This window comes from Coffea arabica, chromosome 11c, assembly GCF_036785885.1.
Source record: "Coffea arabica cultivar ET-39 chromosome 11c, Coffea Arabica ET-39 HiFi, whole genome shotgun sequence".
In the NCBI taxonomy this organism is placed as follows: domain Eukaryota; kingdom Viridiplantae; phylum Streptophyta; class Magnoliopsida; order Gentianales; family Rubiaceae; genus Coffea; species Coffea arabica.
Genome location: NC_092330.1, coordinates 44,503,089 through 44,517,536, shown reverse-complemented (window position 1 = coordinate 44,517,536; position 14,448 = coordinate 44,503,089). Strand labels below are relative to the sequence as shown.

Here is a 14,448-nt window from a genome sequence, read left to right as displayed (position 1 = left end):
AATGGCCTCACCAGAAAGCAGAAAAGTAGGAACATCACAAGCGACGAGTGACCCTTTAACCTATGGAGAACTTTTATCAATCTCCGATTTGTACCCTGCTAAACTTTTACGCGGTGCATTTTTTGTCCTAAGGTAATCAAGACCGACCATTCCAGTTACGAAAAAGACGTGCAAGTGCATACTTTTCTCAATAGTAACAATGCATGTGAATGATTGATGGACATGGCCTAACTTTAAATGGAAACAATCCAGATAAAATTCTAGAAATGGTATTTACATTCTCATTGTTTTTTAAATCGCGCGTCCACAGTCATTTTAATCAAGATGCTTTCAACTTGCATTCTAATCAAGATGCTTTCAGCTTGCATTGATCACCTTAAAACACAACCCTTCTGGATACTATGTCTCTTCTCTGTTGGTTTCCTCTCCCTCTCAAGGAATTGCATGCTTGTCATCAAATGGGGTTTAACTACATTTTTCAGGCCTCCAAAGAAGCTGACTTTCTACGGTTCATGGGCGCTCATTACAGGATCAACAGATGGTATAGGCAAGGCCTTCGCTTTTGATCTGGCCAAGAAAGGTCTCAACTTGGTTCTTGTGAGCAGAAACTTGGAAAAACTCAAACAAGTCTCGACAGAGATTCAAGCTGGATTTCCTACTACGAGAATAAAAACCATCGCCCTAGACTTCTCCCGTGATGATGCAAGTTCTTCGGTACTGCAAGAAGTAGAGAAGGCCATCGAGGGGTTAGATATTGGTGTGTTGATCAACAACGTTGGAGTCACGTATCCCGGAGCAAGATTCTTCCATGAGGTAGACGAGGAAGTGTGGATGAATGTTGTGAGGGTGAACTTAAAGGGTACCACTTTGGTCACGAAAGCAGTTCTGCCTGGAATGCTGAAAAAGAAGAGAGGTGCAATTGTGAATTTAGGTTCTGGTGCTGCCATTATCGTACCTTCTCATCCGCTCTATGCCATCTATGCTGCTACAAAAGCGTAAGCTACTTAAATTAATTGATTGGCTCTTCCATATCCTCCCATTCCCTTTCCCCCCCCCCCCCACCCCCCCAAACATTCTCCTCCCCAAAAACACACACACACAATTATCCTCCCCAGAAAATTCTTGATTAGAACCTCTCCACGTATGTATCCATTCTAGAATATACAGATGAAAATTAAGTCATCGCATAACATGCAATTTTCTTGTTTTCTTGCATGGGATATATATATAATCCGGTTATTGATTCTTGACTTAAATTCTGACTGTATGATATGGGTTAGCAACTTACAACATGCCCAAGTATTGCCCCAACTCAGCCTCCTCCCTCCTCCTATCACAGTCATATCATGAAACAGAAACGAAAAAGTAATAATTAGATTATTTGAGATGTAATATCGTATTCATCAGCAATGCATAAAAATTCATGAGCCATGAACCCGTGTACCCATTTTGGCCATTATCGTAATTTCAATGAATGCGTTCAAGCTTTGGCTGTTATCATGAAATTTCTTATTTTTCTTGGTGGGATTTGGAGTCTTTCTTTAAAACAAATAAATAAAGAGGTACATAGTAGGTCGTCAAGTTTAAACTTCAATGGCGGTGCTGCTGTCGTTATATTAAAAATAAATAAAAGATATGGAGGATGTGTCAGGAGCCTTAAGGGTTCTCTAGAGTGATGTTAGGTTGTGCTTTTCTCAAATACTAATTTTAATTTGTGTTTTTCCCGTGAAATTGGAACTGCATGCTAGTCACTTAAAACCTGAAAAGCATTCATTACTTTTTGTTTTACTTGGGAATATTGGCAAGTTGAAATTAAACTGTACACTTATGAAGGTCAAGTTGGTTGGCTGCTTTCAAAGTTTTGCAACTTCTGTTCAGGGATATGGAACGACCAGAGTCTTAGCTACCTGTTGCCCTCGAGTACCAAACTTCTGCTATTTTAGTACCAAACTTCCGCTATTTTAGACACCACCTACGTACCTGGCTGGTCCAGGTCCATAAGATAGCTCCATTGATTATGACTCGACAGTGTATCTTAAAGGATCAGATGTGACTTACAGTTCCATAAGGTAGCTCCCCGGAAGTTGGTTGGCTCCTTTAAAGAATCAAATAATGTACGAGAATATGGAACGACTAAAGAGTCTCAACTGCCTAATTGGATTCCAGTTCTTGGCACAAAAATTTTTATGTTTTCTGCAACCATCACCCTTTTATCTCATATACATTAAATCGCTACAATACATTTTTCTACAAAAATTCCTAAAAACAGACAGGTCATACTCTAAAATGTAAATTTGTAAGGCAAGTAATCTAGGTGATACATAAAAATCCAGTATCTACAAGAAAGTCACCTTTTTTTATGAGATGTGATTCCTAATACATGCTAACCGCTTCATGTTTGGCATTGCCCCCAACATTTTTTCTTTCTTTCTTTCTTTCTTTCTTTTTTACTCCCTCCGTTCCACTTTGATAGTCTTGTTTTCCTCTTTCGTCTGTACCAAATTGTAGTCCACTTTCCAATTGAAAGAATGTAGTTGCATTTTAATTTTTCTAAAATACCCTTATTCAATGTAAGTTGTTGTTACTATAAATCTACCCCATTTAATGAGAGTTGATTCTTTTTTTACCATCAATTCAAGTTTTCATAAGGTTGTACTCTAATTAATGTGAAGGTATTGTTCCAACAAAATTAACTACTTTTTCTTAAACTGTGTGAAAAAAAAATAAAACTATCAAAGTGGGACGGAGAGAGTATTTTTTATTTTTGGGTCTCAAATGCAAATTTTAGAGAGTTAGTTGCTCTCCCACCTTTCACCTTCAAGGAGGTCATTGATCGTAGGTGCTAGGATGGCGGACAACCATGTGAGGCAAATTAAATGAGACGAGAATGAATATTGGATGCTTGGAACATCAATTTCATGATAATAACGCCTGACTATTAATCTTGGGACTTAAACTAGCTAAAAACTAAAGTGGCGTTTCATGGGACATAATAACGCCTGACTATTAATTATATGGCTTACATTTTGCTTTTCTCTGAAGTGGTGTTTCAAAATCTATTTAGTCAGTCTGATACCTAAAATATTTAGCTTTTGACCACAAATTATTATCATAAATTAATATAGGCTGTTTTCTTCAGGTTGTTACTATTTTCTAGAGGGGAAACGGAGATAGAAAAGGAAGTAAAAAGTTGCATGTCATTATCAAACTTAATTGGATTTGCTTACTGTGTCCGTGAGTGATTTGACCATTGCAGGTATATTGATCAGTTTTCAAGAAGTTTACATGTCGAATACAAAGGCTGGGGCGTTGATGTGCAATGCCAGGTATAAACTATGTAGACGAAAAAAAATGTTGCTAATTATCAGACAATTACTAAATGTATTATCTAGGAGTATCAGTTTCTGCTCGTAATTAATGACAGTGAAAAAAGTTTTAACCTCGCCAGGTACCATTGTATGTTTGGACGAAAATGGCATCGAGAGTTGCAGAGATCGAGAAATCATCGTTTTTTGTACCCACAGCTGAGGATTACGTTTCAGCTGCAGTTGGTCGAATAGGGTACGAAGCCAGGTGCACACCTTGGTGGACACACTCCCTTCAATGGAGTCTTGCCTCCTTTTTGCCTGAAGCTGTTCTTGATCGATGGCGTTTATCCATTGGAACTCGTAGAAGGGAAATTAATCAGGGTCTGTAGCAGTTCAATATTAATTTCTACGATTCATTATCTACATGATTTTAACCTGTTAGCCTCTGAACGTGAAGGTTGCTTAATACTGACTCAGTATATTTTCATTCGGTCATCTATCCAGAAGAGCCAAGTACTCGCTCCCTGTGCATCAATTTGAATTAACTTTATATGGTGGAACTTTCTTGTCAAATTTGTCCCCCCTTTTCTGTGGTGATTATGAAGTCTTCCTGTCTTATATTTTTGTTGCTTGAGAAATGTGACGAACTGTAATACATTGCCCAGTAGCTTTAGGATACAAGGAACAGATGCATGGCTGGATTGGTTTCTCCTCGCGGGATGCCATTGAGAGGAGTGATGGTGTACCTGTTAGGGCTACCACTGTCACCATCGGCTGTTCTGTTCTATGCTTTGATGCATCATGCTTTATGCTCTAAGTAAGGATCAATGCATGATTTCTTTTGGCTACATTTGAGAGTCTAAAACTAACGGGAAGAACGATCAAATTCACTGCTGGTAAAGCATTGAGGCCCCCAATGCTGTTTTCCAATTGGGATGACAAACTTTTGACAAAAGAAAAAAAAAATTTTGGGATGACAAACTCAAAAAAAAAAAAATATATATATATATATATATATTGATTTCTAGAAGCTTGCGCCTATAACTCGATTACCATTTTCAGCTACCATATTTATTCTTTACTGGACAATCCCGTTGATTTTCTTATCAGATGTTACAACTTAATAGTTATTAGAGGTGGAAACCGAATTAGAGAATATATAATCTACACCGTCCTATACTAGAGGTGCAATCGAGTCGAGTCGAGTCGAGTCGAATTTTTGTTTAATCGAGTTGAGTCTCAAGTTAATTTTACGAAACTCGATCGAGCTCGAGTTCGAGTTTAAAAAACAAAATAATAATTATTTTATTTTTAAAAATGAATAAAAAATAATTTTTCTTAAGAAATAATAAAATATTAGAGATATGTATGTAATTTTATCATTAAAATAAAAAAATATATATATATATATATAATCGAGCTTGCGGACTAATGAATTTAATATTTTTGAACTCGAATTCGACTTGAATAACTCGAACTCGATATTGATCGAGTTCAACTTGAGCTCGTATCAAACGGTTCACTTCGTTTGTAGCCTTGCATCCCATGAATTGTGCGGTGATCTACCAACGGTGCATAATTCCAACGGTGCATAGTTTCAAGAATTGTGAGGTGATCGATCAATGAACTGATGAAGTCACCTTTTAAGATGCTGGGGGCCGTTAAGAGGCGTGGCCACTAACGGTTCAATTCGGTTTGCAACCTTATTTTGACAGTCATTTTTTGCAGTAAAATTGTATTATTTTTTGTGATCATATTTTTTTATTATCTTTATTTTCACATAAATTAAATCGTTACGGTATTTTTTTTACAAAAAAAATCTTAGAAAATGCAATCCAAACACAAAACAAACGCTTTCTGTATTAATCCAGCCATCGTGTAGTTCGCCAAATGCAACCGATTCCTGCTCAACTGTTTCCCCGTCTGTTTGTCTGTTTCACCCAACTATTTTGGTCCCACACACGTGGCGCGTACTTGGTTCCCTCCATCCAGCCTATTTATGGGTGTTCAAACTTCAACCAAACCAAAATCTCAATCCATCCAATTTGGAATAAAATCAAAATTCGATAAAATAGAAATATATCCTGCTATAATATTTAATAAAACAGTTTGAAAATGAATATTAGAAATACATTAATTAGTCACTACTAGTAGCTAATAGCCTTGTACAGTATTCAACTGAATTGTCGAATTATTTTATTAGAGAAAATTAAACTATTTTATCGATTTTCCAACTAAAATCCAATATCCAATTTATCTTCCATTATATCCGAATTCCCGAAATTTTTTCTCTCCAGTTACGGCAACGCACTGTTCCCAACACTAATACGAACAAAAATTGCAGAGTCTTCTTGAAGAGGCTTCTCGTTTGCCTCGATTACTCGGACACTTCGCGTCCAACAACCTCAACCAACCATACCAATCTAATCACAGACAACCTTCCGGATTCTTTAGGATTCGCCTTATACATTATATACCTCTTCAATCTTCATCTTCATACAATACCCAACTCTCAGATACAATTCTTTCTTCTAAATTCAAAGAAATTGCTACTGTCTGAGAAATGATCCTCTGTTTCTTGGACGCTCTCAAGAACCAGCCGTTTTGGGCTGTTGGGCTCTTTCTTTTAGGATTTCTATCCTTCTTTAAGACCTGCATCGCTCTTCTCAGATGGGTTTACGTTAGTTTCCTCAGACCCCGCAAGAATCTCAAGAAATATGGAGCTTGGGCACTGGTGACTGGACCAACTGACGGCATAGGTAAGGCCTTTGCCTTCGAATTGGCTCGAGAAGGCCTAAATTTAGTACTAGTCGGTCGAAACGTCGACAAGTTAGATGACATTTCCAGAGAGATACGATCAAAATATGCTAAAATCGAGACCAAGACTGTGGTGGTTGATTTCAGCGGTGATCTGAGTGAGGGTGTCAAGAAGATTGGAGAGGCAATTGAAGCATTGGATGTTGGAATCCTGATAAATAACGTGGGAGTTTCATATCCTTATGCAAGATATTTCCATGAGGTGGACGATGAATTGCTGAAGAATTTGATTAAGGTCAATGTGGAAGGCACTACAAAAGTCACTCAAGTTGTTTTACCTGGGATGATCGGGAGAAAAAGAGGTGCAATTATCAACATTGGCTCTGGTGCTGCAACTGTTATTCCATCAGATCCTCTCTATGCTGTTTACGCTGCTTCCAAGGCGTAAGTACACTAAATGGGGCACTTCTCATCTATTTTTACTGATTTTGGAGATTTGCTTGTTGGGCGGGGCGATAACTGGTTTGATCCTTCTTCAGATACATTGACCAATTTTCCAAGTGTCTTCACGTGGAATACAAGAGTAAAGGAATTGACGTCCAATGCCAGGTACTACATCTTGCGATCGCCATGAGGCAGGGTGTGTTTGTTGAAATCACCAGCTTGATTGTTAATTTGCAGGTTCCACTGTATGTTGCAACGAAGATGGCGTCGATTAAAAGATCTTCCTTCTTTGTTCCGTCCTCAAATGGTTATGCACGAGCAGCTCTGCTCTGCATCGGCTATGAACCCCGCTGTACACCTTACTGGCCACATTCGCTAGTCTGGAATCTCATATACTTGTTGCCAGAATTTGCTGTAGATGCATATCGTTTCAAGTTTTGCCTTGGTGTTAGAAAGAGGGGACAACTTAAAGACTCTAGGAAGAATCAATAGTAGAATTAATCATGCAGCTCTTTTGGTCATATAGTTTAAGCTTGAAATTGTACCGTAGCTCTTTTCTCCATGATGAATTCCCCTACTACATTATTGTTTCTTATTTTCTGTGTGAATTTCCATGAGTCGAAATGCATATATATATTTGTATTCAACAGTTCAAAACTTTTTGTAAGACAATGAAATAAATCCATCATTGTACAGCTTTACCAACTCAAAACTGCAATAATTTGTTATAGCTTTCTTTGGAATTACAACAATGCAAATGAGATAGGCCTGCTTTACTTAATTTCTTGAATAAATTATGAAATTTCAATTGAGACAAATCGAATTTTTTGCAACATCCCTCAATCCTACGGAATCAAGCAGCAGACTAGTATGCACCCTTTTTTTCTTCCCATATTTCTAGTGAACAAAACCTGAAGACATGTGAATACTTTTGTCCCCAGCAACCTAAACCTACAGTGTAACCCAAAACCCATATCCAAAACGCTACTACATTATAAACCCGAAAGCCTGAATCCTAGAACCCAAAATTTCAATGAATATATATATCTTGAAATTTTGGTACCACTTCGATAGATATATATATATATATATCTCGAAATTTTGGCCAATGTCGTCCCTAATTTTTTTATTAGTGTCGATTTAGTCCCTAACTTTTATTTCTGACTAATTTGATACTTGAACTTATTTCGCAGTTCTAATTAAGGACCTTCATGGTGGTACCACTATCTAAACTGATCTGACTCCTAATTGACTAATTAAACAGGGGTATTATCACGAGACTATAATAAAATAAGTAAATCTTATAAAAAATCACCAAATAATACTTTTAAATCGTGTAAAAAATCACCAGGTAAAATTTTTTTAAAGTTTAATATTGTGATTTTTTATACAATTTACTTGATTTAGTATAGCCCCATAAGTGATGTTCCTAAAATACCTTTGTTTAGCTTGTCAATTGAGAGCCAGATTAGTTTTAGGTGGTGGAGCCGCCACGAAAGTCCTTAATTGGAACTGCAAAATAAGTTCACGTATCAAATTGGTTAGGAATAAAAGTTAGGGACTAAATCAACACTAGTGAAAAGTTTAGGGATGAAATTGGCTATTTTCCCATAGTTTGTGAGTACAGTTAAAAATTGGAAAAGGTATTGGAAAAAAAAAAGAAAAAAGAAAAAGGAATTGCTGATATAGCAGCGTAGTTAGGCAACTTGTCTTTGAAAGGCTAAAACCACTGCAAAACCTCAAAACTCAAAAGCCGCGTCACTTCCACACCCGAGTTGCCATAGTCTGAAGTCTCAACCTCCCCTTCAGGAGCATAGCCTCTAATGATCAATGGCGAAACGGCGTCGTGAGAAGGTATCCGAGGATTTTACATTAACGGCAGAAGATTTCTATACGGCATTTGTAGACACCAGCCTCGACACCCACCTTGCTATGATGATCTCTTCCTCCGATACCGTCTCCGATCTCAAAAGTAACTTCTTTTCTTTTCTTTTTTATAATTCGACATTATATTTAAACAGGTTATCGATACTTTGATGAGTAAATATTAACTCGAATTTGAAAATGATGGATACTTTTTTGTTTTTATGTTAAGGGGAAAGTAAAAAAGAATGGATTTTTGGGTCATGGCAAATTTCTGCGGACAAAATATATTCGTGGTAAAAATCCAATATTGATAGGGTTTTCAGCTAATAGACGGAATTATGGAACTGGGTTTTTCTGGTGTTCTCATTCAGTATGGTCTTTGAAGCTGAAATTTTTCAAGGCACAATTGCAAATATGAGCCATTGTTGTCCGTTTCCAGATCAGCTTGTCTAGGTGCCATGTTAACTTCTAACATGTAAATAAATTGGATATAATCTGTAATTTCTTCATTGAAAAAGTAAAATAACTTGGATTATGAAGTGGCAGTGAGTTTCACGTGGGCTGCTGATGGCAACTTCGAGCGGGATCAGTTTAAGGGATGCATTGCTATGCAATTGCGAAGTTCTTTCATTCTGTTAATATGTGACGCTTGAATATTTGAATTTGTTATTTGTTCCTTTTCTCGTATTATTTGTCTATTAGGATTACCTGTTGTTAAGCTTGATAAGTTAAGAGCCTGATCTGCTTGGGTTGAATTCCTAATCATAGTGTTTGTGGCTTGCAGAGAAGATAGTGCAGGAACATTTCCAGTTGTTTCCTGGAATTGGGGAGATTAAAGTCCTTTCTTTGCAGGTAAATTGGCTCAAACGTACAGTGCAAAGCTTCAAACTTTATTTTGAATTTTTTGTCAATAATGCTATTATTTCTCTGTAGGTAAAACGTCAGGGCCACTTCTATCACCTACCAGATTCTATGCTAGTATTTAGTGCATATGAAGGGTCTAAGCGCCATAAAAATCTTTTCGTTGATGCATCTAGTCCAAAGGAGCATGACAGAGAACAAATATCCAGTGAGCCTGACAATATTAAACATATTCAGTTAGAAAATTCAGATGAGTTGTCTCCAGAATCTGGGCTTGCTGCTAAAAAGCAAAAAACCGAACACAATGAAAATGAAGTAAGTGGCTCTAGACGTTTGAAGACAAGTAGCCTCGGTCATCAGATAGAAACTGCTGTAGTTGATGCTGGCAAAAGCATTCCAATTATGATGGAGATAAGAGACAAAGATGTTGATGGGCGTAAGACTTCAGATTTGTACTGGAGTGACATAGCGGCAGCTCTTAAAACATCACAATCTGAGCCTGCTGTAGAGAAAAGCCTCAACTTAGGAATGGAAGAAAATGTCAGAGATCGTTCACATTCTAGTAAAAGGAAAAAGGTTACCCAGCTGGCATCCTGTACGACAGACAAACAGGAAAGCATATCCGTCACAAATGCTGCATCTGAACAACTCAAGGATGACCAACCGGTCACCAGTCTGGGCAGTAAGAAACGGAAGAAAAGGCGAGAAAGGACTTCATTAGTACCTTCTGATGAAGCTGCTATTCCTGAGTCTACTCCCATACAGGACATTGAGAAAGAGAAAATTGTCAAGGGAAATTTGGAAACTGGCTGCAAGAATGTGGATAAGTCATGTGATTTGACGATAATTCCTGGAGAGGGAGTTCAGCCTGAAACCTTTCACAGACCTTCTATTCTCTCTCAGAAAGGAAGCAGTTCTGATATTATAGATAAAGTGCTGGAAGTAAGCAAGAGCGCCTGTTCACTTGAAGGTTAGTCCTAAATATGAAATAAACATGATCTTTTTCTGTTTTAAAATGTACGGTGTCTCAGTGGTCCTCTAAAATTTAGGAATAGCCTACTTATTTTACTGACTCAGTTGCGGACCTTCTGATCATGAATCTGGTGCAGGCAATGTGGATGGTAAAATCAGTAATGTTGATCAAACTGGTGAACTTGGAGCAGATAGTAAAACATCTTCAATGCAGCTTCAGGCTGCTGTTATGGAAGACTCTGCTTCACCTGCAATTATAGGGCTCAATGACATGAACAAGGTCAGCTCTCAGGTGCATGGTGAAAACATTCATCTTGGTAGTTGGGATTCTGTCGCTCCTCTGACAGATGGACAAGGACAAGAGGATATTAAACTGAACCAGGATTGTGAAGTTATGCCATCTGAAAGTTGCAAGGCTTTGGATGAGGGTGATGCTGACAGAACAAATGAAGCATCGACTCTTATGCCTAAACTGACTGCAACCAGTGAGCCAGTGGGAACAGTAACCTGTGATGGCACTAAGAGAAATAAGAAGAAGAGGGCCAAAAAGAAAGCTGCAGCTATGCAGACTGATTTTGTTGCGGAGCAAACTAACATGGCAGGTGCCAATCCGTCAGATGGGCCAAATTTAGATGTTGCGGATCATATTATTGACAAGACTGATAAGGATGAGTGCACTCTTCGAACAGCAGAAAGTGATCAAACTAATAGAGTTGAAGAGGAAAGAGGCTTGTCAGGTAATGTGGATCCTCTGGAGAAGACATCTGAATGCCTTAAACCTAGAGATTGTGCTGAAGCGGAAGTGCCTACTGAAACAGCTGTTCTTTCATCTAATTTATTGAGATTCAATGAGGCAATGGATGTTGGTAATTCTACTGGCAAAAAGAAGAAACGGAAGACGAAAAAATCTGCTGCAAAAGTTCAGGGTATATCAGAGGTGGGGTATGATCTCAATAATGTTAGTGGTATTTCTCTCTCTGTACAAGACGTGAATTTTAGTGATCAGATGACTGATTGTGATAACAAGAGTGAAAGTCAAATGCCAGGCATGCGATCTGATTGGAACACTGCAATTTTGGGAGACAAACAGTTGTCTATGGAACAGGAAAACATGATGTCATTGCCTTCAGGATCAGAACCTCAACATATGGGTGAGACAGACATTAATATCAACCAATCTATGACTGCATCCATCTTGTCAAAGGCACAAGATGTGAAATCTGGTAACCGAAGGAAGAAAAAGAGGACGGTAAAGTCTGCCACAATTAATCAAGATGATTCAGGAAAGGAGCTTGTTGACACATTAAATGGCCGTTCAGCTTTCTCTGATTCACCTGCTAATAATGTTGCTGATGAAACTAAGAACTCTCTTAGTATTCTGTCTCAAAATGTGTGGAAAGATGCATCAAAAGATGAATCAATGGATACCTGTGTCTTAGGTGCTCATAGCGAAGGTGCTAAAGTTATTCATTACGAAGCACGCACTGAAGTTGATTTATCTCATGATGACAGAGGGGACAATGGTAAAAATGGGAGGCAAGTTCACAGCAATAGTATAAATTCAGTTGATAATGGCATCAATGATCTGCCTGTGGAAAATCAAACTAATGAGGTTCAACGTTTGCAACAGAATCAATCAGGCAAACCTAAAGAGAATGACTGCAATTTGGACGGGAAAACAAAGAAGAAAAAGAAAAAGAATCAGTTCTCTGCATCAGAGAATCTCTCTACTTCAGAAATCAAAGAGCAATCTAATGTTGCTGAAGAATTAGCAGTTTCTGGTAATAAAACGAAAGTGAAGGACATTCCATCTAGTGCAGCAAAGACAAATCGATTGGCTAAAAAAAGAACTGTAATTCAATCAACTCCTCCTGTTTTGGAACTGGAAAAGAATCTTGGTACTGAGTCTTCTCCAAATCATGAATGTGCTGCAGAAGATGCAAATCCCTCTCAAGTGCCGTCCAAGGGGAGACCTGAAAGTGAGGTTGATAACATTAAAACTGCCAAGTGCAAAGATGAAGGGATCAACTTCAAGCATTACTTTGTGACTGGACAGCACCAGGATAAAGTTTCTTCATCTGCCAAGGTGAAACAAAAATTGACGAAGCCAACGAGTAAACAAGAGAAGCATAATGTTGTTGCTGAAAACAAACTGGAGTCATCTGAAAATCATGGACTTCAATATAAATCTGATGGCAGAAATATTGATGACAATCGAGTTGAAGAATCTGCTTCAAGTGGTGAGAATAACAAAGCTTTGTTTTGTGGCAACAAAAATACTTTAAAAGCTCCTGAACATGGAATAAAAGTTCCAAGTTCTCATGAAGCTAAGGAAGATAAAACCCTCAAAAAGGCCATAAAACCAGTTGTGGTGGATGGTGCTGGGACCAGTACAAAAACAAGCAAAAGGAATCAACAATCAGGGTTTAGTCCCAACAGCATACCTAAGAGAAACAGTTCTAGTAAAAATGCTGGGCATGTTCTAAACAGTTCTGGACAAAAGAAGAGTTCATTGTTTACACCACGGCTAGTTTTTAGACTAAACAGCAGTGAGAGTTCAAGTAATGAAAATCAGATTGTAAATTCAGATGCGAGTACCCGTGCCCCATCTGATAGTTCATCTTCGTCAGGTTACTCAGTTGGGGAAAGTGAGCTACGCCCTGACTCAAAGAGAAATGGTAATTGAAGTTATGCAATCTCTTGAATCTTCCTGTTGTTTTTATTCAATGGGACAAATCACTTGCTAATTTATCGCATAATGGATGCTCTATGAAAAATTGGTACAAATAATGAAGGTTTGTTGCTATGTTAAGAACGTAGTCAACATACGAATTCCCTGTTATCATTTCCATCTTGTTCATCTTTCTTCCCTTCAGTTTGTCCCCTTACCCGGGTTGTGCAGAACTTGCTGCTTCAGTCCAGTTGCTACTTGGAAATGGACACAGCGAGAGGCCTTCTTGGAAATGGACATAGTTACAAGCCTCCACAACCCAACATTCTAGCATGTTCTTATCATTTCTATCTTCTTCCTTCTTTCTTATCATGAGTTTACCGTGGGCAATTTGCAAGTTACAACATGCAATTTTATCTTGCAATGGACTTAATCAAGGATCTTCCTTCACTCCTCTTCCCCACCACCTTGCAGGGCCCTTTTTTTGGTCATGTCTTAATGCATTTGTTGGAGATCATGATTCTTCAAAGATCCCTTCTAATCTATCACATATGTGTCTGCTCATGTATTTTGAATGGGCAGCTAGTTGATTATTCCATTCTATTTTTCTGACAGGATCTGTTAATGCAACAGGAGAAGGTGGTGCTGTTGGAAACATCTTAGACACAAAGTAAGTCAACCATGCACTTTGTTGGGGTTAATTCACATGAATGTTGCCTAATGAGTGGCTTGCTGGATTATGAATTAATATTGGAACATATCTATTGATTCTGGCCAGGAATTTGCCACTAACACAATTGGTGACTGAGTTCTCGTAAATTGATTGTTAGAATTCAGGACAGCATGCTTGTGTCAGCTACTTCTTATGGCTGATAATATAACTGACAAAGATTTGTCACAATTAAATGTCAAGAGGGAGTTGAGGTGGTTATTATGTAGTCAAACACAGAGCTTAAGCATCGCTCATTAGGTTGCATTTTTCTGCTATCAAAGCAGCTTGTTTTGCACCACTTTTTGATTGTTGATTGTCCTTTGTTGCCTCTTTTTAACACACTCAATAAAATTTTTGTTCTTTCACGGCTTATACATGGAATCTTAACCACCTGTTTGACCTCCCACCCGAAAAGGAAGGTATAATAACAATCTAGTTGTCTGATTAACTGAGATTTGTTCCTGGCTCCACGAGGGTCAGTGATATCATTGCCATTGATACTTAGAAAAGTAGTGCAGCAGGTTGTTAGTTGAGAAATTCTGCCAGAACTTGCATTGCGCTGTACCGTTGCATCTGATTCTTTCCAAATATTTAGTGCTTGTCATCAAATTACTTGCTGGTTATGAAACAGGTTTTCTGGCCCTCAACAAATGAGCATGGACATGGTTCTTAGAAGTTCTAGCCGCTTCAAGAAAGCTAAGATTGCTGCTTCTCAGTCTCAAGCTGGAGATACTGGAAGTCAGCCGGTTGATTTTGTCCCAGACAGTCAAGCAAAGCAGTAACTTTGCTCTGCCTTGCTTGCTACTTTTGTGTATTCAATCATGCCAAGGTCATGGGTTATGCCCACCTTTCACCAA

General features: G+C 38.2%; 3 protein-coding genes across 4 annotated transcripts; all 3 read left to right on the top strand.

Moving 5' to 3' along the window:
* The first annotated feature begins 299 nt into the window (after positions 1-299).
* On the top strand, positions 300-4,202 carry LOC113715372 (very-long-chain 3-oxoacyl-CoA reductase-like protein At1g24470). The gene is made up of 3 exons (XM_027239555.2): positions 300-995; positions 3,257-3,326; positions 3,449-4,202. Exons 1-3 carry the CDS (start codon positions 325-327, stop codon positions 3,695-3,697), a joined length of 990 nt encoding a protein of 329 aa, XP_027095356.1. The 5' UTR covers positions 300-324; the 3' UTR covers positions 3,698-4,202.
* A 1,411-nt stretch (positions 4,203-5,613) lies between these two features.
* On the top strand, positions 5,614-7,221 carry LOC113717422 (very-long-chain 3-oxoacyl-CoA reductase 1-like). Its single transcript, XM_027242262.2, has 3 exons — positions 5,614-6,509; positions 6,605-6,674; positions 6,747-7,221. The coding sequence occupies exons 1-3, from the start codon at positions 5,872-5,874 to the stop codon at positions 6,999-7,001; spliced, it is 963 nt and encodes a 320-aa protein (XP_027098063.1). The 5' UTR covers positions 5,614-5,871; the 3' UTR covers positions 7,002-7,221.
* A 148-nt stretch (positions 7,222-7,369) lies between these two features.
* On the top strand, positions 7,370-14,448 carry LOC113715473 (uncharacterized). Of its 2 annotated transcripts, none has more exons than XM_027239682.2 (6): positions 7,370-8,481; positions 9,160-9,227; positions 9,309-10,206; positions 10,346-12,886; positions 13,513-13,549; positions 14,223-14,448. In XM_027239682.2, the coding sequence occupies exons 1-6, from the start codon at positions 8,340-8,342 to the stop codon at positions 14,371-14,373; spliced, it is 3,837 nt and encodes a 1,278-aa protein (XP_027095483.1). In that variant the 5' UTR covers positions 7,370-8,339; the 3' UTR covers positions 14,374-14,448. The 2 variants fall into 2 exon arrangements, with proteins under 2 accessions (XP_027095483.1, XP_027095482.1); XM_027239681.2 differs by having other exon boundaries at positions 13,495-13,549.